The 27,870-nt window shown below is 40.1% G+C and overlaps 1 protein-coding gene across 2 annotated transcripts in view; it reads right to left on the bottom strand.

The window, feature by feature from the left end:
• Positions 1-15,706: 15,706 nt before the first annotated feature.
• Positions 15,707-27,870, bottom strand: part of hhip (hedgehog interacting protein) — a 33,137-nt gene continuing 20,973 nt past the window's right edge. For both annotated transcript variants that reach the window (XM_071503576.1, XM_071503577.1), the window contains exons 9-13: positions 27,295-27,418; positions 26,554-26,696; positions 25,216-25,297; positions 18,573-18,721; positions 15,707-18,284 (exon numbers count right to left, since the gene is read on the bottom strand). In XM_071503576.1, the coding sequence (XP_071359677.1) occupies positions 18,088-18,284; positions 18,573-18,721; positions 25,216-25,297; positions 26,554-26,696; positions 27,295-27,418 (695 nt within the window). In that variant the 3' untranslated portion in view covers positions 15,707-18,087. The remainder of the gene's footprint in view (positions 18,285-18,572; positions 18,722-25,215; positions 25,298-26,553; positions 26,697-27,294; positions 27,419-27,870) is intronic.

Genomic DNA, 27,870 nt, shown 5'->3' with positions numbered 1-27,870 from the left:
TTGTCCACTTGAGGGCAATGGTAAAATATGTAAACACAACACTGATATGTATCATGTTACAAAGTTGACAATGGTTACTGTTTATTTACACATCCAGCAGATATGGAGCAACATTAGCAAGTCATGTTTCTGGCCATCTGTTAAATGCAAGCTCAATATGAACGCTCATCACTGTCAACACAATGAGATGACAGACACTAAAACGCTCCATAGAGCTGTGGGAAATGAGTTTGTTGAAACAAGTGACTCCTTCGCACTTCATATAGTCACTTGATGCAATCAACAAAGTTTGTTTCAAGAGAAAAAGCACACATATTGCAGGATGGCCCTTTTCAAACTGTTATATTACGCTGTGTATGGATTGTTAGTGATGCACATGTGACATGCAGCATTTTAATGTAGGTGGTGAAAGGTGCTGAGAGAAGTAAATTACAAAGACCTTAAAACTATACCTAAGTACAGTATTTGAGTACATTCACATACTGTATTTACGTTCGACCAGTGATGATGATAACACTGATATGCTGGTATGGAGGAAGAAAAGCAATAAATGAGGAAATGTGCAAAGAAAAAATAGCAAGATTCAAAGGTTCTTTACATTTCTCCATTTTATACTGTTTGTTATTTTGTTGAGATGGTGCACCGATAACCCGTGAACTCTGGGTAATGTGTCATTGTAGTTGTGTTGCCACGACATTGCACAGTAACTTACGCTGACAAATGCCGTTAACATTCCTCCATCCCGAACAACAGGAAATAGTTTGACCATAGCTGCAGTGTCCTGGCCGTGCACGACCCCCAGTGTGCTCCAGCGCGTCCTCCACTGACCTGTGGAGGCTGGGACAAAAGGTTATCAGATCATTAAGCATCGTCAAGGCTTCAGGGCTTCAGTTTCGTCACAGAGCCCACAGAGACTGATGAACTGGAATAAGGCAATACATTTCATTTCCAGTAAAGTTTGAAGAAAGTAGTTAGCTTTGAAGTTTTTCCCAATAGCAACTGTAAAAAAAGAAAAGATAAAATACAATAAACAAGTGTTGGAACAAAGGTATTTTAAAATGGGTCAGTAAAGTAATAAGTACACCAGATGCACATGTACTGTGAAGTAGCTCAGATTACTTATGTTGTACATATTGTAGTGTAAATGCTATAGACTATGCTATGCACTATACAGTGCATACATTCATCATACTCAAATACAATGTCAGAGGGTAAATGTAGTGCACTATAATACTAGTTTTATCTGTGTGGTTTCAGCCTTGCTAATTTTTTTACCAGGTGCCTTGAGCGTCTTCCACAGCTTTGATTACACATATCATAACCATGTAAATATAACAGGTTAGCAGATCTGTAGAGCACACTGGAACCCATCCACTGCAGCTGCACCCTAACTACTTATGAAACACCTTCCTCATTCCCTTGCCTTCATAAGAAAAGTCCTTATATTCCAAGCAGTAATAATTTCTCCCTCATTAAAAACTGCTGTCATAAACAAAAGTGCAATAAACTACATGGCATACAGAACCACTGAACAAGTTTCATTCCTGGCTGCTGTTAAATCTCCTCACACCCACACTGCAATAAGAAGCTATTAAATGATTAGACACAGGCCAAGGAGGCTCATTTCACATGCTCACACTGTACTGGGGGAGGCCACCAACAGTCTATGAGAGACAGATCCACAGCCCCTCTCTTTTTTTTCAAGGAGGTGACAAAACAAGTATGTATTTGTAAGTATTTGCACAAGTTCTTGATATCTTCATGCAATATTTATCCTTACTATGCTCAATAAAACTACAGCAGTCCTATAATATTTTACGTCAAAAAATAAAACCAAATTCTAAAGGCAAAAATTAGATTTACTTCCAAAAAATGTTTTATTGTCATGGACTCTTACCTTTCTGGATGATCAGCCACAGACAACGTAATGAAATGCACCATCACCACAAAGACCCCTATTTCACTTAATTTTCTTCCACCACGGTTTTTATTATAACTTTTTAAGTACATATTAGCATCCTCTGTCCTCCGAAACCTTCTCTCTGTCAAATGAGACAGTCTTGCGTGATGTCTGTGTGTTTAAAAGGCAATTCTGGAGGTGTATTTGGTGCCAAAGGGTATTTGAGTGTGTGTGAATGTTTGAGGGGAGTGTGAGTGTGTGTGTGTGTGTGTGTGTGTGTGTGTGTGTGACACATGATGTAATTGTAGGGTACTGAGAGAAAGAGGTGTGACAGCTCACCTGTGTGCAAAAACAGAGGGACAAAGAGGAAGGGAGAAAAACAAAGAGACAGGCAGTAGAAGAATGTCACTCAATAAATACACAAGTTAAAATATTGGTTGACAAAACAATATCCACTCAAGGTCAACTTACTCCCTTGTTCTATCTCATGGCCTTTTTTGCAAGGTGCTGGTTGGTAGATCAGAGCCAGGGAAGCTGTTTCCCCCTCCAGTCTTTATGCTAAGCTAAAATAATTGTCACCTGCCTGCAGCTTCATTTTTAGCATACAGACATGAGTGTGGCATCAACCATCCAACCATGTCCCTTAAAACCAACATGGCCTTGAAACCGTTAAAAACTCTAGAACAAATGAAGAAGTGGACCTAACTGGAGATTTTTTGACTTTTGTTTCCAAGGTGAAAAATGAATTGTCAAACTCAAATTATATAGGTCTCAAAGGGCATATATATTTAGAGTAACATTATATTTTTCTTAATATCATTACTGCTTTTGTTAGCTTGTTTGTAAAGGACTATATTTTAGTATCATATCCTGCATGTGATTTAAAAAAAAAAAAAAAAGACTTTTTCCTCTCTTTTGTCTTTGTTTGCATGCACAGTATTAAACTTATAGCAAAAAAAGGAAAAAAACAAATTGTTATTCACATAAAGTGTAAGACAGACAGAGGATGACTAAGTGTTTTCTAAAGGCTGGGATGAAGAGCTCGGGGTCGGAAATAACTGCTGGCAGCCGCAGAGGTAGTGCCTTTGAAGCCTTAACTATTACCAGCTCTGATCAGAGTGCAATCAGTTGTATTAAGCTCAAAGGCGGAGTCCATGTCTGATGCCTGGTGGTCCACTCACTAGGCAGAACCACAAGCACACGCACACACTCAAGGACACACACACACGCACGCACATCTTGCCTTGATGCTGCATCTGTCGTATGAATGAACATCAGCTGTTAAAAACATCTTTCATAGGTTGATGTCGTGTGTTGACTTCCCTACATCTTCCCTGAAGGCCCAGATCATACTGATTATACCTTGATACACAAAGGCCTGTATTATTTTTGCTTGTTTAACAATTTACAGCAAACCAGACTATTCTGCTCTCAATTGACACCTCAATTTGTCTGACCTCAAAACAACAAATGGAACATACTTGGCAGCTTCTCCCACAACCCATTCAGCTAATTATGAGATTACTTTGGGGTGGTGGCTCCAGGGTGCCACCGCTGCAGAGGAGACCATCGCTTAGAGGCACTCACACGCCAAAGCTCACAGTTTTTAGATTCAACTAATCATACATGTCGAAAAAATGTGACTGTACGAGATGCTGGATGACAGAGAAGAAGCTGCGGTTAAGGGTGACCGAAAATTGAAAATTGATGCGTGTAAAACTTTTGTCTCAGTTCATTTTCAACTCTGTCTCTCTCTGTATGCACACACACACATACAGCTCCCCACCCAAACCTCCGTCTTGGATGGTTTTTGTCAAATGTGTCACCGCCACACATCAGCAAGTGAGGTGGAAAGAAACCATAAAATAGCTTTGCATGGTCTGCCTTGAATTAGCGCCAAACCTCACTCCATATCTGTCATATGCGATACAATTAAACTTAATCCTGCCTGCCAAAAAGGAGAGGAGTGAGGGAAATGGAGAGAAAAAGAAAGTGGCCGTCAACAGTAAAACTGAATGATAAACGTTGTCGGTGTGAGCGCAGTGTGTGGCAAGTGCAGGAGTTGATCAGAGAGGCGTGCTGTGCTCTCTTCCATCTGCCAGCTCGGACTTGGTGGGAGAGGATCGAGATTTCGAGTGTGTGTCAGCGCCAAATCTGCAAATCCCCCTCCTCCTCTTTTGACCACATTAGAGGTGTAACACACTGGTGGTCTTTGATTCCTCAACTTGAAAAGGGATGCCCCCACAAAGAGATCAGATGTCATTTAAAGCCCCTTCCCCACCCCCACCTGCTCAAAAAACATATAACATCATTCATAAATAATGAGGTTGGAGTGAATCCCCCTAATGTGAAAACAAGGTTCTTGGAACAGTGTTGGTGGTCAATCACACAGAACATACAGATGTCCCTTCTGCTCTTATTATATCATACTTATTTATATGTAATAGTGACAAGTGGGTATAACAGATGCACTTTCTAATTTTCTTTAGGAATGTTTGAGATGTAAAGAAAAAAAAAATCATCATACTGGAAAGTCAAAATAAACTGGATTTTATAACAGCTCACCATCACTTCGGGGTTAAATGTTCCCACTAAAATAGCTTAATTTGGACTAAATTGTCAAAAACCTGGTTCCAAAATTCACACTTCATGTTTCACATATGTATTTTTGCCCTTTTTGCAGTTTTTATTTAATTATTTTCTTTATTCATGTATTTTGCTTGTTTGTTTCATATTTACACTGAAACTGATCATTCCTGTCGCTACTGTATACTACCAGTACCACTGAGAGGGAACGTCCCACTCTGCAGCACAACTTATCTTTCTGTCACTTTCATTCATCCGTACTAACGGAACCAAAACAATACCTCATCATATAAAACTGTGGGCAGCTGCTCCTTGCACAGGAGCTGCTGGACTGGTAGAGTGCTGAAGAAAACAAATGACTGGTGGAAAAAGTTTTCTGCTACTTGACTTTTCATAGCAGCAAATACTCATGCATGATAAACACACTGCGTACATACTCCTTCCTCGTCTATATTCATGTATTCACATTTGAGCATTTGTTCACATGGAAAACTGTAAAGGTACATCTGGTTCTGAGACACATGCAAATATATGAATATATGTATGAGTGAATATGTAGAGCAGATATTGACAAAGGCATGTGTACAGATGGTTTTTCTGTCCTTCTTTTTAATGTGGAATTCAAGAAACTGATATACCTTAACACTTCTTAACTTGCTCTTTAAAGGTTCTTTATGTAATATTCAGGTAAACCTTGTTGTTACTGACCCCTGTGGCCATGAAGTGAACTGCACTCAGCATGTTGTTGCTTGAACATGTTCTCACACTCTGCACATTTTGTTTTGTCCTGGGAGCCAGTTGTTTGTTAACGTTTGTTGAGTCCATTTCTGAGCTAACATTAGCTGGTGTTGCACACTGTTGGCGCTGGAGCTGAGTGCTAGAGTGAGCACACACGTCACAGCTTTTGAATTTGTCCTTTTCAAAGGAATCAGTCCACGGGCTGTTATAGGCAACCAAGAAAGTTGCAGGAGGTCTCATTTTTTAAAGTTACATTTCAAAATTGTGTGTATGGACATGTGATCATTGTTTTGAGGCTGTTTCTCCGATTTATGAGCAGCTCTGCTGAGACTTTCATCACCACCAAGCGACTGTAGTTTTTTGTTTAATGGTTTTAGCAGGTGACCCCAGGATGATGGACAGTCTGGGGTCAGAGTTCAGAGGGGGTATGCAAAGGAGTCGCCCAGGTGTGAGGGGTTAAATGCCGAAGGTCAGGGACGAGGTCAGCGGGTGGGACACCTGTGACGGCCTGATGAGGTAAGCACTGATGGTTGTGGCAGGAGGACAATGTAACAGATCTGCAGAGAAAAATAGGGAGGAAGTCTCATGCCATCCATCACCATGTTGCTGATCTCATCTCGTGGTTGTGATCTTTCATGTGCAACTACATATTCACATTTACACACATTGATCTCTTGTTTGAGTCATCTGGTTCTCTCAGATCATGTCAGTGTGGTGAAATAATTTCCTTATTTGCATCATACGGCTATCTTATATTTCATAAAACTAAAGGAAGCAAGTGATGTTCAAATTTTCTTGTCACAACAAAATCCTCCCAACAGATTTCTTTCATTTGTTTTACAGCAGCCTAATTCTGTCTTTATATTATTGCCAACAAGTACCATGGTAAGATCAAAACCAACTATTAATTTTATCTAATTACAAGTGATGTTTGTTACAGGAAAACCTATTGAAACACATGGAGGAGCTGCATTATTACATTAGTTGGCATCAGCAGGTCAGTGCATGACATCACACTAATAATTTGATAGTCAAAATGTGCTATTTTGGTAATGTTTAAACGTGTGTGATGCACCAAATGCTTTCTCCTTGTGGTTTGTTTTTTGAATTATTATGGCAAAACAATAGCAATTTTTGTTCTAACCTTTCTGTCAAGAAGTTGTGACGTGTAATGAGTTAAAAGAATCAAAACACTTAATTACAGTGGAAAAAACTTTCCGGTTGCACTGACCCGAGTATGATGGAGGTCGGACCTGAGCCCGAGCCAAGCTGTAGCAAACAGCAGCATTGATTACTCCTGATTAAACAATGCAACTGAAGGAACACAGAAATTTCAAATTGGGTGGTTTCCCTCTGTTTTTAAGCGTACAATTTGTTCTCCAGCTATTGTGTTGATCAACAGAAAATAGCAACAAGATGGATGATAAATTTTTGAGGTGCAGACAATCTGAACCAAATCGCCAAACATTTGCTGGTGTGAGGATTTTCTGTAGTATGTCATTGTGTGTTGAATAGTTTTGGGTATTGGATCTGACCTCTGACAGTTTTTATGGGCATTCTTCACTTTTTTGTTTTTTAAAGACTAAATTTCCATTGAAAATAATCTTTAGTTGCAGCCTCAAAGAAAAGTTTAACCCCCAACACAATTCAGAACACTGGACTGGACATAGGACTGGAGCTCACTGTCACTGCTAAATTATCTTATATAATAGAGACTACAACAACATATCAGGAATTAATGTTTTGTTTTCTGATGCAGTAGAAATATTTGCAAGCCCTAGTTTATCTTTTTTTAGATGAAACTTCATCTAAATTTCAAGGTCAGGGTGAAACTATATAAATATAGATTTATATGGTGACAGAATTACAGAGCTCCTTCCTTCCTTCCTTCCTTCCTTCCTTCCTTCCTTCCTTCCTTCCTTCCTTCCCTGTCTGTTTGCAGAACAACCTCTCCTTGTCACCACTTTGCCATGCCTGTTAGGCTATAGCTAAATTGGAAGTACACAGTGTACAGAGAGGCGGTGCAGCCATTAGACACAGAGCTTTGGAGAGATTAGGATGCACACACAGTACACCACCACCGCCACTACCACCAGCACCACAGGCAGTCTCTGTACCAAAATGAGGATTAGGGCTTTGGCAAATGGCGAGGCAGCACCACAGAAGAACACTTAACCATGCAAAAGGCACCAGAGCATCGCCAAAGAAAATTATACACCATATGTGATTTTACCTTTTGTGGCACTGATGAGTGGGCAATATTTTCTGAAAAGGACTGAGCAATATTTCTTATTCAGTTCAATATTTCACTGAGGAAAAGGCATGTTTACTGTGTAATCCTCCATTTCTGCAATAACAGTGACTTGATTTATTTATGATTCATTTTGTAGAGTGCGCTCTAAGCTGGAGTTGGAGTTATGGGGAGGCATTTATGTGATTGTGTGGATTTGAACGTAAGGCCATGCACTGTTGCAGTCTGTTGTGACAGCAGAGCCATAAACAATCAGAGATTTTTGTTTACCAAGCCTTTCTTCATCTTTATCTTTAGCAGTAAATGTTGATTCATTACACAAGTTTTTTATTTCTATTTTGAATGTTGACTCATTAAAATGCTTTAGTTAATTATACTTCAGATCTTAAAGGAATAGTTACACATTTGAGGAAATATAACTATTTGCCTTCTTTTTCTTTTTCTTTTTTTCAAAGAAAAGGTCTTTGTTCATTTTTTGAAGAATATTTGAACCTTGTTGTCATGCTAGAAGGACAGTCAGGAGATTTCCAAAGTCATTACAATGCATTGCATGGGAAGCAATCTATGCAATGGTTGTTGAGATATACATACTGAACGCAATGCCAGACTAACGTTAGAACATAACAAAAAGAACCACGCCGCTAATGGATAAAATTCCAGCTACCAGACCCTCTGACATTTGCTAATTAGCACAATATTTAACAATAATGTAATGTTAATGTTGTAATGTCAAAAAACTGTAATGTAATAACAGTTTGCAGTTTTACAGGAAGTTATTTTTATAGTGTGTAAAGGAGCTATTTGTACATTTTGCTGTTGCTACATGGCCAACGTTAGTCTAGAGGAGACGTTGCAAGTTCAGCATCAAATTGTTACAAGAGCTGTCTCCACCTAACTGAAGTTAGCATGCTAGCAGGCTAGCCCCATTTGGGCTGTATCATCACAGGTCTAGGCAAGACTGGTAATGCTAACACTGGCTATGAAGTAATAGAAAAACTTACAAATAGCTAATTTAAACAAATGAGAGTTAGAAATGTCTATATTTTTGACTTTTTGGAGCGAGCTTGATTAGCATTTAGTCTTTGTGCTAAGCTAGGATAACCACCTCCACTAACCACTATTTCTTTAAACTGACCCAAGCAGCCTATGAGTCTTATCATTTGCAATTTGAAGTTGAGGAAGCTGGTCGTGAGAAAATTATGTACAATACAGCAAATACATGCTGCAATATGATAATGGTTACTGGAAGACCTACATGCGTTTGTGTTCATGCTTGATTTTCTCTCTCTGGTGTGTATGTATATGTGTGTGTGTATGTGTTATCACTTGTGCAAAACCCCAACCTCTTTGCTAGCAGTGTGTGTGATAAACTGTCTGGCCCACACAGCGCAGCAGAACGGGCCGTGCCTGTACAGATAACAAGGCGGCAGGCATCTGGCTCAGTTCACTGGCCTGGACACACAGATGCACGGACAGAGGGCTGATGCAAGCTATGGCCCCACTTCAGTCAGAGGAAACCACATCTTTGCAAGCACAGAAAACCAACTGTGCTTTACTTTCTCTTCCTTTTGCTGTTCCTCTCCCTATTTCTCGTAGGGCAGGAAAGTTCTGGGAAGGGGAAGTCGGTGTTTGAAGAGTAAATATGTAGAAGAACATGGTGAACAGAAAATGAACATTGGCTACAAGGGGCCAGAAAATTGTTTTGGGCCATTTATATTGGAAATGGGAGACACTGACTAGTTTGCCCTGCTGCAGTGGTTCAGGTGCCTGTGAACATTAGTGAACACTTACATTCGACTTGCTGACCTTTTTTGGCTTTGCTTGGTCTCTCTAGTTGACACACACACACACACACACACACACACACACACATACATACACACACACACACATTCACACACACATTTGACCCCAGTGTTAGCTCTAGTGTTAGCAGTTAGGCTGCGGCGGATGTCCCTCTGTTGACTCTGAGTGATGTAAGCTTGAGATGAGCCCTGCAGATTAAGAGTGAAGGCAAACAAAGGGTCCTGCCAAGATGAGCCGCAGTGTATACAGATTAATATAACAATACAGCCACACGAGCGCTGCCGTAAACCATTTGCATAACTCTTTTTAAAGTGTTTCGGAAAATTTCCTTGCTTTGCTTTGAGGAGATACCCCCACATGGAAACTTATACCTAGGTGGTCCATTCCACCCAACATCAGTTGTTTACCTAGCCCGGCTGAGGATCATAGAGAGGGGAAGCAGACAGAGAACGATGTGTTGTCTTTGACAGCCGCACGCACATTTATATAGATCAGACACACAGAAATATGAGATATATGCAAAGTTACAACATGCACTGTAAGGACCTTCATGCCACTGTACATACACTCACAGTACCCACATTTCCCTCATACTTGTGAATTTTTAGCACTAAATATCTTTTGCATTTTTTCTCCTTGCTTAAGAAAAGACAAGTGAACAAGAATGCTCAAAACTGCTGGGCAGACGATCCTGGGGGCATCATTCTGATTCATACAGTGTTCTGATGTTGGCAAGGCTGTAAAGATTCAAGTTAGCAAGATTTTCAGAAAGCAAAATTGCGTGTCATGTATGAGATGGATAGATTGTTTGACAGGGGAAAAAGGAAAAGTTTGAGTCAAATCCAAAATATGAAGAAGTCTATTTTCCTCTTGAGCTCTGAGCTCACTGTCAGTATTGTGTGAGAGCACTGTGTCTTTTGGGTCTAATAACATGTTAGGCTGTTTGGGCAACGTTTAGCATTATTCATTTTCCAAGCATGGGAAAAGTTTGATGCTGTTGCTGTTTAGTAAAGTAAGTTCGGCATTGAATTGATGAGTTTCTGGTGATACTGTAGACTTCTATAGATAAAAGCCAATTAGAGAACCTTTGGGAGTCATAGATGGGGCCTTGACACGAGTGGCTTTGGGGTGGTGAAGCAGAAGGATGAAACAGGTAGGAAAGTTTAAATATCCCTGAGCTAAGACGATCATTGGTTGAAAGGAAAGCCTGTGCACAAACCCTATGAAATTACTGGATAATAACTGAGTGTCCTGGGAGTGATGGAAAAAAAAAAAAAGAAACTCCCCTCAAAGGAAATTGGTGGAGGCAATTTCAGACATATAGCTCAGCGAAAAGTTCAGTCTGATTAAAGCTGACTGTAGCAACCAGGTGAAATTTACTCACATTGTTTGGTTGAAACCAGGGGTGGACAGGAAATAGTATGTAAACATAAAAACAGCTGTCCACAAGATGTAAATTATAGCCACAGTCATTTTACTGTCATTAATCTCTGTCACTGTCTTTGCACTCAAACTGGCTGGACATTGGAAAACAGTGTGATTTTGGTTGTGAAAGTCCAAGCAAATGTTTCTCATATAAAATTCATGGGAAGCAAAATCCGGTCTGCCTGTGCCATAAGGATGTTCACAGTTCACTTCAACCAATCAGATTCTGACATAACCACAGTGAGCCAATCATGTAGTTACTGTCAAATTTTAATATTTGCTCCTTTCTCTGCTGCTGTCAGCAGTCATTCCCATTTGCTTTGGACCCACCTCCACCCAGTTTCATCAGAACCAGCTGTTGAATGGTTCCTTCCAGTTAGCTCAGGAATCCTGCTGCACATCCCATCAATACTGATTATCAGCCATATATATGCAGTCTTTCACCGCAACCCAAGTCCTGAGGGATATTGTCTTCAACTGTCATTTTTATTGTATGTCTTCAACTCCTTCTATTGTGCACATGATATAGAATAAATTCATTTCTCCTTAACTCTTTAAACTTCTTTTTTCAATTCTTCCCTTCTTATGAAAAACCAGATCCACATAAATATATATATTCAGGTAATAAATAAGAGTTTTGGGATGACTGGGGCATTCAGAAACCTGGTCACATTGGCTAGTACGCACACACACACACACGCAACTGATGTTTTCACTCAGAATCATCTCTTATTAATGTTGTGTGATATTGCAGTTTTCCAAATGTTCTCTGTTACAGCTTGCTCCCTCTGCAGTACAAGACCTCAAACTCACCTCTTTTTTTAACCACCACCCCTCACCCCCGTCAGTCTTACCTGTCGCCCAGCACTCAGTGCTGCACTCAGCCCTCCGTGGGGGTTTAGCATGTGTTAACATGACAGATTGAGCCCCAGTGGGAACCTTAATTGCATCATTTCATGGATGCGAGTCAGTGCTGTGGTCCGGGAGAGTAAACAAGCTCTGAATCCAGGAGCAGAAATACCGAGGAAGGAGAGGGAGAGGGGGAGTGATGGAATGAGGAGTGGATGGAGAATTGAACAGAGAGGAGGACGAAGATGGATACCAGAGCTGATACAAAGAAGAAAAGAGGAAATGCTTCAGGAGGAGAAATAAGTGAGTCACTGAGATGAATTGAGGAAGTGTGAAATATGAGATAGCGGAGGTGTGAAGACAGCAGAAAAAAAAAAATCCCTCAGCTAATAAGAAGCTGACAAAAATCAACAGCCTAAATCCACCCAAACCTCCTCCAAGGTGGTCGCTGAGTGCGGTTTGTTGTGTTATGTGATAAGCTGAGAGTTTAGTGAGACAGAAGTAAAAGGCAGCAGCAGCAGCAGCAGGCTGGTCGGAAAGTGTGTCTTCATTAGTGAGTGATTGGGGGCCTGGGAATATGAGATTTCAGCTGCCTCGGCCGTGCGTTTCAGCAGTAGTACTCACTGAGTAAGCCCAGAGTAAACACATGAGGTCACAGAATACACTACGCAATTAGGGGTGTGACAAAACCAGATATACAGCCGGGGGATTGACATGCACACACACATGTACACACGCACACACACACACACACACACGCGCACAAAAATTGCAGTTACAGACTCACTGAAGCAACCACCACAAGTGTTTACACAGTCCAGATCCAATATTCTCACATAAATCAATATGTTGGAACCTGGAGGGGCCACAATTTATATTCAAAATCACAAGAGAGCAGTGCCAGGGTGGACAAACACAGAAGTTAATGCACGAGATTAATCAAAGTTTGCTCCCCAGCTAGGATCCTACCCTCACAAGAGATCATGACTTCATATGTTAACACATGACATCAAATGTGCAGCACACATTAAACAGTGATTTCCACAGAGTTGCGGTATTGTGGTCAAGTGGTAATGTACAGTTAGATCACAGTGGAAACAGTTATTCATGGTGCATGGAGAGTCAAACAAGACTTGAAGGGATGTCACAATCATAGTGAACATCGTTTCCAGAAAACTGCCATGGGTGGACATGGGTGGTATCAGAAAAATTCGAGTCAACAGTTGGAGGAATGGGTTATAATGTGGATTTGATAAAGAAGGAGCGCCAGACAGCGGGAAAAATGGAGGGAAAAAAGTGACTCCTCTTTTTTGTGGGTATAGTTAAAGAATGTACATTGAAACATGGTGGTCCACATTTTAAATAATTTGATTCTACCAGATTAACTCAAAGATTTAGCCCTTTTTGTGCAAATCAAAAGTATTTCAATCATATTATATTTATAAAACCCATAAAAGGCTATTAACCCATTAAAATACATAATTCACAGGGACTCAGAGCTTTTCAAGTTTCCGTTGATGGCTGGGTAGAATTATCTATGGTTTTTCCACTGCATAAGCTACCATGCTGCACCTGCAGTGGCACAGTATGTTATGGTTGAAGTCCATGTGCCTGGTATAAACCTGATAATTCAGATTTTCAAAGAATGGTGGTGAGCTACCAATCCTGCACAGCGCCACAAACAAGGTGCTACCGCTGTCGCCACAGGTCAAACATAAAACCAGAAGGAAAATAGGCTTTTAAAGTTAACATCGTGTTTAATCTGTAAACGTTTTCGCTAATGCCTACCACAGCGTGCAAACCAACACAGGACTGACAGCAAAGAATAAAGATATAGCAAAATTAAATCTGTGAACTAGTCCATCTGCAACGTGTAGTGCCAATTTATAAGCTTGTGTTAAAATATATAGAGATTTCTGATAAAGTTAATCTATATACAGCTTAAGATAATAATGTTTTTATAAAACATTGTAAAGGAGTTGCTGTTGTTCGTATCAATAACAATATCATTGTATTGACCCAGTTAATTGCTGAAATCTTGGAATGCAGCAACATTGCTTTCCATGTATGACCATTTATAATTATACTACCATTTGGCAGTAAAAGCTCAGCTCAGGTCAGCTGGTTTAATGTTCACAACACGTGTTTATGTACATGAAATCAGCCATTGTGAAGCACGAACGAAATGCAATGTAACTGCTCTGACTGAACTAATGCTTTATTTTATAAACAACGGCCAGAACTACCAAAATAAGATCTGATTTGTAACATAATCCTTTAAATTTACAAAATCTGTATAATTAGCAAGTATTATTGTCAGTGTCACTTCCACTCCCATTTCTGACGTCAGCGTTCTGTTTCTCTGTGATCCAGTCATGTGGTGTTTCCTGCATAAACCTTAGAAAACAGGCAGACTGTACACATCTTTGGTGTCCCAAAAATACTTTGGCTGTATATCTACCTAACTCTATATTAATTTGATAATCCCAATATCTTAGTCCAACCAATGTTTAATGTATTAGAATTAAATATATATATATTTAGGACTTCCATATTTCCAGACCACATGCATGCATCATGTATGACTGATCCAAATTTGTATAATAGTGATTAATCATCTCATCTGTTATTATCAGGCGCCTAAACCAAATTGTGTGTGTCAATTAGTTGTTTCAGTGTTTGATTTCTATGGCAAAGAGCAGTGACAGTCCCTAAACAGAGCAGCTATCAATATCAGTTGCAGTTCCCAGAGGAAGAAGAGAAGAGAAGAGAATAAGTTAGTACAGAAAAGAAACACAAGTAAATGCAATATAATGAATTGTTCACTTTGTTCTGGATGGGAAGGAAAAGAATGACATGCTCCTTTTTAATCACAGGACTATTGGTTTTTTTTCTGCTCCATAGACCTCCTCCTGTTACCCTATAAGTATTGCTTGTGCTGACTCTTTCACTCATGTATACAATATTATAGCATGCACTTCCAGCCATCTCAGTCCTACAAATATTTGGTACACAGGCTCCTCATGTTTATTCAAAGTACTGGGTTACACTGTTTGGGAAAGATAGCCAGACAAGGGCCCTTTGGGAAGGAAAAAGAAAACTATTCCAAATGAAAAGTAATGATTCATGCCACAGATAGTGTATAAACTCAAATATACGCTGGACCTCGCAGCACTATTGGACAGTTCCACTTTATGCAATTTTGATTGGATCTGAACAGTGCATAGACAACTTAGTATTGCATTACTCTAAATATGGCAGTGTGTACACCCAGTGTGTGTGTGTGTATGTGTGTGTGTGAGACCAGAGTGAGGTGGGTGGTCTCCGCTCACTATCATTATACAACACAAAGCCTCATTGGTATTTTGAGAAGGAAATTAATATAGCTATCAGCAGTGGCTCTTGCGTGTGTGCCTCCATGCATGCATGCATGTTTGCATACTTCCGCAAAACAAAGTGGAGAATTTCCATTTCGAATGAGGAATTTTCAGCCTGAACTTTGAGTGATGCCATGACGCTGCATGACGACATAGCAGCCATCACTCGGCTCTCTCCTCACTGTCAAATCTGCAGGCAGCTTTTCCATTCAGGCAGCGGTAAAGGGAAAACCCTGGGCCTACAGCCACATTGGCCCCAGTTTAACTTAAACATTTTCTCAACATCCTTCTCTTTACTCTTTTTACCTGGCTGGAGGAAAAACCATCAGTGGAAATGTTGCAGCTGACTTACCAGAAATGAGACAATTCCCAGTATGGAGCCATGACTTAAGGACAGGGTGCCTATACATTTAATTACCATCCCATTATAAGAGATTGAACTAAAACTGTCCCCAGTCGGACTCTTTTACACATACAGTGTTTACATTCTGTCTATTGATCGTACCATACGATCTTCCTCAGCAGATGGAGTTTTGCTGCAATCAGTACTTGTTTGAAAATGCACAACTACGTGCATTGTAAAAAGGGACATTTACAGTGAACAGTTTCCCTCAGCTCAGAGTGTTGTGCAGTCTTTTTACTCTTCATTTTGGTTTTTCAGCAAGTTGACTGCTGAGTTTGGTTGAGTCTCACTGCTCCCATTGTTTCAAGCTGCAGCAGGCAACTGTTTTCAGCTAAAACGCTCTGAGAAATCCAACAAAAGAGACAAGAGTATTTCAGACATGCTATAAATTTTAATAGACATATTGATATTTCTGAAGAGAAACAAAGTTATCCCTAGTTTTATTTACAATACAGGAATAAAAAATAGTCACATACAGTACAATGGTAAAAACAACATAAAGAACTTAAATAATTATTTTATTTGTGTAACTACTTAAATAATGAAAATGGTTATTCTATTCACACCACGCCGTCTCAGCAGCTAGAATGCAACTTCACATTAAGTGCTAAAAAAAAATGATAATTTTCCATTTTACAGCATGAATTCCATTTTGACTCATTTAGACCAGGTAGAGTTGATTTATTTCAGCAAACACAAGCAAGGCGGGAGATGAACAACATACATCTTTTATGGACAATGAACTTCAATTAACCATGATACTTGTTTTCCAAAATAAACGTTGGGGAGAAAGCAAAATTATAAGTGGTAAACAAAATGACTGATGATTTTGTCAAAGCTTATTTTTTGGAATTTGAAATGGCAAAAGATCAAATGTAGGGTTTTTGATAATATAAGTAATTAGTTTAGGTGAACATGGACATGCATGTACATGAACTGCATCTATATGAACTTCAAATGAATTAATACATTAACACATTAATGTGGGTCCCTGTCTGTTTTTAACTGTTCTCTGTTAATGCTAAGTAGAGTGTAACATTCAGTTTTGACATTTTTTTCAAACTTATCTGCATTAGAAAGATCCTCAGGTTAATCTCAAATCTGCTCTTTACAGATAAGATCTGCCTCTGACTGCAAGCTGCTTCCACAGTGACTTGGTGGCCTGACAGGATCTTTGATCATCTCACAACAGAGACACATTTCTGACAGTGGTAACGAAACCACATGTAAGGGAAAAAAAATTAGCTGGACTGGCCAACTGCTCCAAATTACTCTATGCAGGCACAGACATGCATTACTTTTACACTGGAATGAAAAAAAAAAAATAGAAAGAAATGAATCCTCACGTGTCTTTCTTAAAAGCTGCATATGTATAAGTACGACATGAAATAACATGAACTGACAAGCTTAGTGTAAAACTGCTTTCTATAAACACCATTCTCTCCCATATATTATTACGCTTAAAAAAATAAACCCTCCTCTATGATAACAATAGTAATGCTATAGTTTTTTTTGCAATGCTAAGTAGTACTTAGGTAAGCTCTATTGGAAATATACATCACTGCGCTTCTCTTCCCTTTGTAGTATTGAGTCCGGGTTCAGTTTCAGTGTGTGACACAATGAAAGGAGTTTGTTGAATCATACCTGTTCTAGTGTGGTGTGTGTATGTGTGTGAATGCGAGACTACTCTCATTGCGTTTTTAATAAATGTTTAAATTCATTTTGAATAATAAAGTGAATGAAACAAAAAATGAATACAGTGCATGGGAGCTAATAACTCCATTCAGATTGTATGAAACTGGCTTTGACAAAGTACAATGTTCTCACTCAGTCATTCCTATTTCTGTGTTAGGTAACAGTCCTCTGTTGTAGATCCATTCTGTACACTGATAGCAAAAGAGTGTTGCAAAACAAAGTATACATACTGTATACTGGTATAGCTTTTTATGACAATGTGCCCACAAACTAAATACAACATCAAAGGTGACACAACTTGGTTTATCCCTCTTGTATTAGTGCCTTTAGAATAGTTAGCACAAAGCACTGTGGGCTCTCTGTGACCCACGATTCTCATAGACTTCTCAGGTTTTTACAGCTGAAGATGAGGTTCCGTCAAAGTCTGTGTTATTGTATGTAGACATTTATGTTGCTGCATTTTGAAGGGACCATTTGCACAAATTGGATCTTTGAGTCTTGCCACTCCTCACAATTTGAATCCTTACAGAACCCCTGAACAATCATCTGTCTCTGCTACAAATGCCTCAGACTCCATTTATTGGGGGGTCTAAAGTAAGGCAGCAGTTAGCCCCTGAAAGATCCAAAGTCTTGGGTTAAAATGGTTTATTCCTGTGAAGTTCCTGTTCCTGTGGAGTCAGCCGTGTGCGGGCATTTGCTGAACGAGAGAGGAAATGTCTTAGTGGAACTTCCATAACTTGGCCATGCTTGTCAATCATCTCGCTGCTGTCTGCAGGACTGTCTGAAATTTGAACACGGCTTGGATGCCAGGCCTGGTGCTCAAGAGCAAGTAGCTTATAGGCAAAAAGACGATGAGTTTGGTATGGTGATGAGGATGAAAAGCAGTCTGATGGGGATCCTGTGTGAGCATTTGTATGTTATGTGTACATGCCTGTGTGGGTGTGAGGGAGGTTAAGAGGCCATATTAAGGACACCTCGTTAGAGTTTGCTGGTGGTGGTAGGTAGATTTGTGTCAACTTGAGGATGATGGTGGGGAGCAGCCCCCCTCTGCGCATCCCTATACAATATAGCTGGTCAGATCTAGGAGGTACGAGGTCATGTCAATGATGTGGTCCAGTATACCATCTTTCTCCTGGTCGTTGGGCATACCCCGCTCGCTCTTCTCACACTGGGCACTGGAGTAGCCGCTCTTACACAGGCACTTGTTGGGTTCCATACAGACTCCTCCATTACGGCAGGCTGGATCACATTTGGCTACATCACAGAGAGGGAAAAGAGGAAAACAGAGATGGTCAAAAGTAAAGTAATAAAAGATGAGAAGGAACACAAACTGGTGTTTTGACTTTAAGAATTGACAGACTGGGTAAATAAATAACAAATAGGTATTTGATGATTTATAAGAAAACACTGTGGCAGTCCCATTGTGCATGTTGTGCATTACTAAACCTCATTTACCCATCTGGAAAGGAGCAACACATGAATGTTTGTCCAGATGATACTACTCTGAAAGCAGCAGATGCAAATCTCCTAAAAGGTACTCACCAACTCGGCAGAAGGGTCCCTCCCAGCCAGGGCTGCAGCAGCACTTGCCAGTCGGAGTGCAGTGTCCGTTCTTACAGTGTCTAGAACAAGCTGTCATCAGCAGCTCCGGAGGCTCCACCTGACGCTGGCACTCCTTAGGGGCATGGGGCCTGCAACAGTTGTTAAAAAGAAGGAGGGAAAGTCAGTATGTGATGGATGCAAGTATCACACGCCGTGGTGACAAATTCCAGCCATAAATTCAATATTAACACTCAATGCTGAGGTCACAGATGCAGAGGTCACTAATAGCAGGGCAAGGATCTGAACCTATAACCTATAAATGACCAGTAATCATTAAATTTTGATGAGTGTTTCTATTCTAAACAGCACAGCTTTTCTAGCCTTTACGGCACTAGCGACATGATGCTACTCAGCCAATCATGTTGAGATGAGTCAGTGGGTGACATGAGAATATTTAATTATTATTAGAATACTTATTGTTTATAACGATTATTAAGTATGATTATTCCAGTGCTTATTATTTATAATCCCTCCCTGTTGTGTTTCATTCTAGTTGTCTAGTAGAGCGGGAATACAAAAAATTGAGATCTTTGGCTCTAAGGTTGCAGGCTTAAGTCATTCCCTCATTATTTTTAAATTAGGTTAAATGTTGAGCTTACATCCAATAACAATGACTGTACTGAAAATAATTATATATAAACAGGGTCGCATTGATTTATGAAAGTCACGCAAAGTGCACAGTAAGGGTGTGTGTGGTTATACTGTATCTCAACTCGGTCATTACGTCTAAAACAGAAATGAGTCCTCCGGCATCCACAGGTTCTTTGATTGGGTCAGGATAGTTTACTTCTTCTTATGTCCTCTTTTAGGCGCACTATGTTTCATGAGTCTGGTTATAAGTTTAAACTTTCATTGAGGGGCTACACAAAGCATCAGTTCTCATTTGGCAGATCAACACAGTTTCCACAAAGTTGTGTGCAGAATCCATTCATAACTTTTTAAAAATAACGTCAAAAATAAAAAAATCCAACACTTAAACATTCATACAAGACAATAATATGCAGAGATACTGTAGAAAATATCATCTGTCTAACACTTTTCATACCACTCCAAGTGTGAATCTACTGTCTAAGATTGAATTAAAGACACAGCTAGGACAATACCCGTGCTAAGTGTGGCATTTTTATTATTTTGTTTTCCTTAGATTCTCCCTGCTTCAAGAACCAAACAAGGAAAAAGGGTTAACACAGGGCTCCTGCAGATATAAACATGATTTGGAAAATGCAGACACACACAAACACACACATCTCCACACCACATGCGTAAAGTCTGAACACCAAAGAGACATATTGTGATGGTTCCATATTAAGACAAACATCCAGACACGCACATCAGCAAATGGGCTGAAACAGAATTATTTCATATCACGCTCTACAAATCTGGAAATAATACAGTGGGTGCGTAATCAAGTTCAAATGTGAAGTGTGGGTTACTGCCTGTTGCCCACTGGCCACAAACATTTGTCTGTGTGTGCGTTTGTGAAAGCGAGCGGGAGAAATATAGAACTGTAGATGTGCAAACAGTTCTGTTGTACTGAGGTAAAAAGCCAACAGGGCAACACTATTTGTGGGCATTAAAGGATACACACTCACACACTTTTAAACACAGGCATTGTGACTAAAGTCCTGTGGATTGGTGTTGGTATGAGGGCAGAGATCATGAATAGTGACATCAGTGTGTGTGTGTGTGTGTGTGTGTGTGCGTGTGTGTGTGTGTGTGTGTGTGTGTATATGTACTAGTGAGTACACACACACACGCAATGCTTAGTCCATGGCAGAACAGACCTCACTGCTCTCCTCTGGAGAACAAATGCTCAATCAGCAGTAGAAACCAAAACCAGGTGGAGCTTACGATCTCCAACCAGGGTACTATTACACTGAAATCGGCAATGTCTTAAATTAACCGTATTACATCCATCTGGGTAGTTGAGTTGACTGTGAATTCACTCCTAGATGCTCTCTTTATTCAGCTGAGTCGCATCTGTTCTGACCTTCACTAGTGCAGTAAATATTATTTTTGTTTTACCTACTGTACAGGTTGGACTGTGTGGAAAGATACAGACTTCAGCTTCAAGTAAAAATCTGTCAGTTGGTGGACTTTTATTTAACTGAGTCAGTGTTTACTTCCCAGTTTAGAAAATGTGTTGCAAATGCTGTGACAGACACACTGACTGATGGCAGTGACAATACTGCGACTGTGTGTGTGTGTGTGTGTGTGTGTGTGTGTGTGTGTGTGTGTGTGTGTGCATTAAAGTTGCTTTAAATTTGGAGGGTGGGGAGGGTGGGAGGTTGATTCCCATGCTCCCATCAGCACCCAACTCCAGACTCCATCCACACTGGCTTTTGTTGTTGCAGGCTGCATGTAGTTAAAAAAGAGCGAAGGAGGGAAGCAAACAGAAAAAGAGGGAGAGAGAGAAAGAGTAAGAGTCCCTGGAGGATTGGGGGGTCTGTAGCTAACACTGTTAATAGCAGGCAGGGGTCAGCAGCGCTACTAAACAGTTTGTACGACTGCCAGGGTGGCTGTGAAAACAGCACCTGCTGGTAGCGCCACTTGACAAAGGCAGCTGGGTCAACAGCCACTGTGGGAATTTATCAACTTTGGGAGGGGTGGTGTATGTGTGAGAGCGAGGGAGTGGGAGAAGGGCGACAGTGCTCACACAGATGATGATGATGACAAAATTCAGATAAATAAATTGCAGATCATGCCATAGTTAAAATGAAACTAGAGAGGAAAGCAAGCTGAGCGTACAAATCCAGGAATGACTGCAACGATGAGAGAGACATAGGAAGATTGATGAAGGTTAAGACCGTCGTTCTGTGGTAAAATCTGCCTTCTCTTCTGCCCTCACATCAGCTAAACATTAACATATCTTAACACTGACGTCCATTCAGGTCTGCACCATCAGAGCAGGGTGGATGCTCTGCTAAAATTTGTTCCTAATCTGTTTGATTATTATGTTTTACTGTGTGTGTGTTTGTGTGTGTTTAGCTTGTTGGCTCACAGGGCCTATTTGATTGACATGAGGTATATGTGAGAAAAGGGCTGTGGAGTGGTGTACATTGTGCGCACTAACAATAGCTTAATCAAACGGCCCAGTGTGGTCTCTTTTGCTGTTTTGTCATCCGACTCCATTGTTTGGGGGCTTCTTTTGTAGCTTCATTCCCTGTTTTAATTGTGCAAGAAATTTACTGTGTATTGTAGGAGCCAGGGCTATTCAGTGGGACTGGCAAGCAGCTTTGTCAAGGGGAGGACCACAGCAGAGATGCAGGAAGATTTAGGAGGGATAGGAAAATAAAGAAAAGGCTTTTTTCTGCAGCGTGCTGGGAGCTAGCGTACCACACGCTCACACAGGCTCACAGATGTGCATGTTCGCGTGTACCCACCACCCACACAGTAACACAGAGGCACACATACAGATAAATATATCCACAAACGAGCACCCGCGGTCTCCTTCCCCTGCACATCCAGTGATTTGTGACTTCCATGGCTAATGTAGTTCATAAAAAGAGGTCCCAGGACCCTATACAAAGTTCAGTGTCTTTTTAAGGTCTCTGCTCGATGTAATTCAATCAGTCCAGCCTGCAGCTGACAAAACCTGATTGTGTGAAAAGTCCGTCATAATACAGCTTTACCCTCTTCTCTGTGGAGAGGGGCTTTAACAAACAGAAAGGCAAACTGTGTTTTACACCAGAAATCAGCAGGAGGTCTGGCTCTATATGTTACGATTAAGCTATTGCCAAGTACCAACTGTAAGAGCAAGGTTGATTCTGTCTTGCATGGATGGAGGGCAATTTATGCTTTTGAATTATGATATGAAAAACACGTAACTTTATTAAACGGTTCCCATTGTGTGTTGTATATACACAGAGGGACTGAAACAAATCCCTGTCTTGTGCTGTATCATAATATCATCCTGTTGTTTGTTAGTTTGTTTCTTTTCTCAAAAAGAAAGGCATCTTTCTAGCATTATTTGTTCTTGGCATAAATATAATGCTCTCACTGTATAAATAATTATGTTATTAAATGCAGACTCAGTGGGGTTGAAAAGCAGCCAAACTTGCCAATGAATAGCTGCCTACAGTATATGAGCAGAGAAAAGCACAATGAAACTCAGGTTTCACTCAGTTTGAGGGCTACTGCTTTGTTCAATTACTTTTTTTGGCTCATACAGGAAGTAAGATCTTTGAAAAGCAAAAGAAAATAAGCAACAAAGATATAAAACCTTAAATATTACATTGTGTCTCAATCCGACATTACTTTGTCTACATATTTTACTCTTTAAATAATATTTTATCTTGTCTTAAAGCCTTTTTATGTCTTATTTAAAGTGCTTTGGAAAAACTTGCCTTGCCCATTCTCAACATTTGGGATCAACAGAACAGAATCTAAACTCAAAGGTCCAGTTACTAATTCTTCAGAGCCTTTAAACACATCTTAAGGTCATCATATAGAGATAATATGAGTGGAAATATTTCTATCCCACTGCTATACCACAAACAAGCTGTGTCTTGCTCTCTGTCTCTCTGTCTCTCTCATACACGCTCACGCCACACACATTCAGCCTGTTTCAAAATGCATGGTGGCCTATTTATTATTGGAGGGGTACTCCAACTGACAAACAAATACCTAGAAATGAAGTCATCTGGCCAGGACATGTTTACACAAACACTGCTGAGGGATTTTATGGCTGATGTTTCCCTGTAAGCCTTTACCGCTCTCCCTAACAGTTCCTCTTTTCCCCCTCTATGTTCCCAAACACACAGTTGATCAAAACACAGTGCTAGATGCTATACTGGACCACAAAAACCACCATACTCTAAAACAAAACTCTTTCTGAGAGCACTGTAGGGTCCAGATGTCCCTGCAGTATGCAAGAGAAAAAGGAAAGACCACCAGACTTGATAACGCGCTGAGGTCAGACACGTTAGCTACCCCATTTACTCCCCCCTGTCACCCCCTCTCCATCCTCCCTGTAACTAGATCCTAATAACAAAGCCAGAATGTATTAGGAGTCAAGAATCCAACACCACAGGGTCCGCACAGACTAAACAAGTCCAGTTGATGGTGGAAAGAATTGTTCTTTGGGAGAAATGCGTCCAGTGGCCATGCCAGAAAACATAAATACGGAGCGAGCCACCAGGGCCCCTTTGAAACATCTGCAGTGTAATTAATTGTGCTAATGCCTGGGTGGCACTGTCGTCACCCAGGAATAATCAGCTGCGGATTCATTTCTATTGTTATTCTGAGGCATGCAAATTTGCTCTCTCTGAGTCTGCATCTCTGACTTTATCTGCCTTTCTTAATCAAATCTGACCCAGCCTAAAGAAATATTAAATATATTCATTTGGGACTTTTCCTGTACATTCAGTTAGTTCAAAGTTGGACATGTACTGACCTGAGCAGACAGCCCTAACCCTGCAGGATCTTACTTTCTCAACTTCCTACAAAAGCCCTGATAAGAAGATAGGCAGAAATATGGGGTGTTCAGCTTGAAACCGTAGAAGCAATTGGGTTGAATTACAAAGTCTGCTTATGTTTGCAATGATTCCTTTACTGCCAGGGTAATATATCAGACAGAAAAGCATATACATCTATCCTGTATCATGTGGGATGAATTCATGGCCTGTCTGCATATTTTCTGGTTTTGAGTGACAAATGTTTTTCACATGTACTTGGCTTTGCACAAACAGTTTACAGATCCATCACTATCAGAATGATTTCTAATACTGTGATACATATGGTAAGTATTATGACACAGTGCCACATACACACACAAACATTTGAATTATGAAGTTGCACTCACGCGCATATTCCCTGCGCATTCCAGTTGTTTAACATTAACTAATAAGCATTCAACTACACAGGAATAGACCGGTTTGCACCATTCCAAGATTCAATTCCTGTATTGCAAGTAGTGTTGCTAAACTCCTTCCACATAATGACGAATAAAATGTGTACTATGTTATATGTATGAACATGTGCATATGTTTCGACATGTGCTTAAATAGAGTAAGTGGAGGTCTCTTTGCTTGACAACAGGTGCCCTTGTGTTTTCCTTACTCTCAGCAGAACAAACCCTGCTGTCAAATGCTCTGAAAATAACCAGCAGGCAATAGTTACTAAAGTGAACACTGCCAGCTAGTCGATGTTCCTGTTAGCAATACTTTACACTAACATTTTGAAATGCTATGGTCATTCTCCAGTTACTGCTCAGCATTTGTTTTGGCCAAGGCAGGTGGTGATGTGATGACTTGTTGAAGGGCATTAAGGTTCTGGCCACAGTGATATGCTGAGTGTGTGGGAAGGAGATGTGTAAGTAGTGAGGACTTGAGGAGGAAAATGAGAGAGAAAATACGTCACTGCTGTGACATGTGTCAGATCTTAATGCAGTATATGTGAGATTTTCTTAGTCTCACCATAAAATGAATTCAACATGAAATTAGATCTCATTAGATGGCATGTATAAGTACTGAGAGATCACTTACCTAGGACCTAAGACCACACTCTACAAAAATATGATGCAGAAAAGCTAAATATGACACATTCAGACCACCCCAAGAAAAATAGTATATCTTGATTGTACCTTTTGGGATCCACCAGCTTGTAGAGTTTCCCACTATGTGACTGTGCCATGCTTTTACTGCTTGCCAGTATGTAGACTTCGCCTGAAAAAGAAGTAAAGTCACATGGAAAAAAATCCATCTGCATGATTTGCATTACATTCCGTATAATGTGCTTCCCAGTGATTAACCTAATGCTTAAGGACACATATAAGTGCAATAAAATGTAAATATCCATGTGCAAGAATGAGGAAAGGACACAAAGTGACAAGACATAGGATACAATGAGATGAGGAATATGAGTGTAGCTAAAGCTTCTGCAATGCTGCACTTGCCAAAGGACTTTAAGAAAAAGTTTAATGGGACAATTGGATACTCATGACTGGGAACCAGGCGGATAATTTAATGAGGAACAAGCCCGCGAGAAAGTTCCATAAGGGGACAAATTGTAAACATGTGTCTGTGGAGCCCATACTTTGGGACACACTCCTGCCCCCTTCCATGATTCTTGCACCACTTGCAAATCATGATCAAATGCAGGAATCTTTAAATACCTCATCAAATAATAACTCCAAGAGCTGGCAAGAATTGTGATCAAACATGTCTGTCGGCTGTGTGAGTGATCCACATCATGTGTTCGTCGTAATCAGAAACACCAGAGCTGACAGTTAATAATTCTGTGAGTGTCTGGTGGGGGTCCAACTGGTAAAATGTTCTGTATCATATTAACCCGCTCACCTCAGCTCACCCTATCTTATCTTAATGCTGCAGCCCCCATGTAAACAGTAACACACCTGCCTTGTAGGTGGCCCGTAGGTGGGTCATTGGAGTATCATTGCTATCTTATGGAAATGACAATTAATCCACAAGTAAGTATATACTGTTTAATATCCTGTTGGGAATGTGCCATTAAGGTTAAGTCAAACAAGTATTAGTTTCCCTGTAGTTTTGAATGTCACTTCCTGCTGGCTGCTGGGTGTTGCCATTTTTCTTAGATTTTCAGTTGTGTTTCGATGTAAAAGGTTACATTGGTTAAGGTCTTGGTTAAATAACCAAGTGGAAAATTCCACACCATAATGTAAATGTATGGACCACTGATAAATATACAACAAACTGACTAAGCTATGGTTTTTCCATTGTTTTGACATCTATCATTTGAAATCAACAAGCCTTCAAGGGTTCATGTTGTAAAACTTCATAAAATATGTTAATACATAGCTGTCATTTGTCTGAATATAGGGAGGAAGAACAAAACAAAGGAAGAAAGGAAAGACAGGGAAAGCAAGACTGAGAATCCAAGAGGAGACAGAATATGGAAAATCTGTGTGACTGTGAAGGTTTCTTATCAATGCCCTACTAACCCAGTTCATCCTCTCCGAAACCCAAGATGTGCCCCACGAGCATAGAGCCACAGGAGCCAGCTGAGCCCAGACACAGAGCTTTTTCCTGCCACTGTTCACCACTTGATGTTGACAATGTAGATTTCTCGAGGATCCGCAAATTACTGAGGAAAATGAGACACAGAATAAGTCAATTACTACAGCCACTGCTTTGTCAGTATATCTCATGTTAATATTGAGATCAGGAAACAAGGACAACTTTTACTTCTTGTAACATGGTTCATTGACCCATCTTCCCATCTTCATGTGCCACATGGTGTTATTTAAGACCGTGGCTTTTCGTTTCAAAACAAACATCATGCCGGAGCCTTCGCTTAGCCACAACAATATGCCCCCAAATTGTAATGAGGCACAGAATTAAACGACCACGCACTGAAAACAAACTTGTTTTCCCCCACGTGCATGGAACTTATGTTTACTTTGGCACATGCAGATGCAAAGGACACATTTTTCAGTGTGAGAGGAGAAGGAAGAGACATGTTGATATCAAATAGAATGAAGATGTTTCTGATAACTCATGAATAAACTGAGCTTGAACACCAGTAGCCACTAGATGAAGATAGTACAATGTATCAAAGTCCAAATAAAGAAGGGCCCACGGGTACACGGGGAGTCTATGAAGATTTTCAACATACAGCAACGTACTGTTCAGTTGTATTATTATTAGTACTATTTCAACAGTCAGCGCTTTTTCTTACTCACCCATTTTTATCCCCAAATACATAGCTGCCATACAGTCTTCTTGACTGGCAGCCTCTGTAGATGAAGCCTCCCACAGGTGGTGCCCCCCCACTGGACTGCAGGTCATAGACAGAAGGCTCATTTTCTGAGGAACAAAGATGTAAAAGGTCTCATTTAGGGATTTCTTAATATCCAACTGCTTGTCATCTATACATATTACTCCCATATTCTCACTGCACGCATCACCAGCAGACATTTTTACCATAGAAGCAATATATTCCATCTCATTGAGATCCAATACACTAATCACAATATTCATCAATCTGCATTCTGCAGGGTTGTAATCAACTGATTTACTTAAGTGCTTTTATCATTTTTATTATAATTTATGTCTATAATAAGTGTTGTTTTGTTTGTGAATCAAAGAGCTAAGGAATATTTACTTCATTTTGTCAATGGTCCATTAGACATAATGGTTGCTATTAGAAACTCACTTCTATAAGAACAAAGAAGAAAGACTTCTTCCCTGGCAGCCAACTTATAACTATAATATGTCTTTATCAGTTGTGGAAGAGAATGTATTAATCTTTTAATTGT

The sequence above is a fragment of the Trachinotus anak genome, unplaced genomic scaffold, assembly GCF_046630095.1.
Source record: "Trachinotus anak isolate AG129_WGS33_773 ecotype Australia unplaced genomic scaffold, CSIRO_AGI_Tana_v1 ptg000019l, whole genome shotgun sequence".
In the NCBI taxonomy this organism is placed as follows: domain Eukaryota; kingdom Metazoa; phylum Chordata; class Actinopteri; order Carangiformes; family Carangidae; genus Trachinotus; species Trachinotus anak.
The sequence above is the reverse complement of the archived record's forward strand: the minus strand, read 5'-3'. Positions and strand labels throughout refer to the sequence as shown.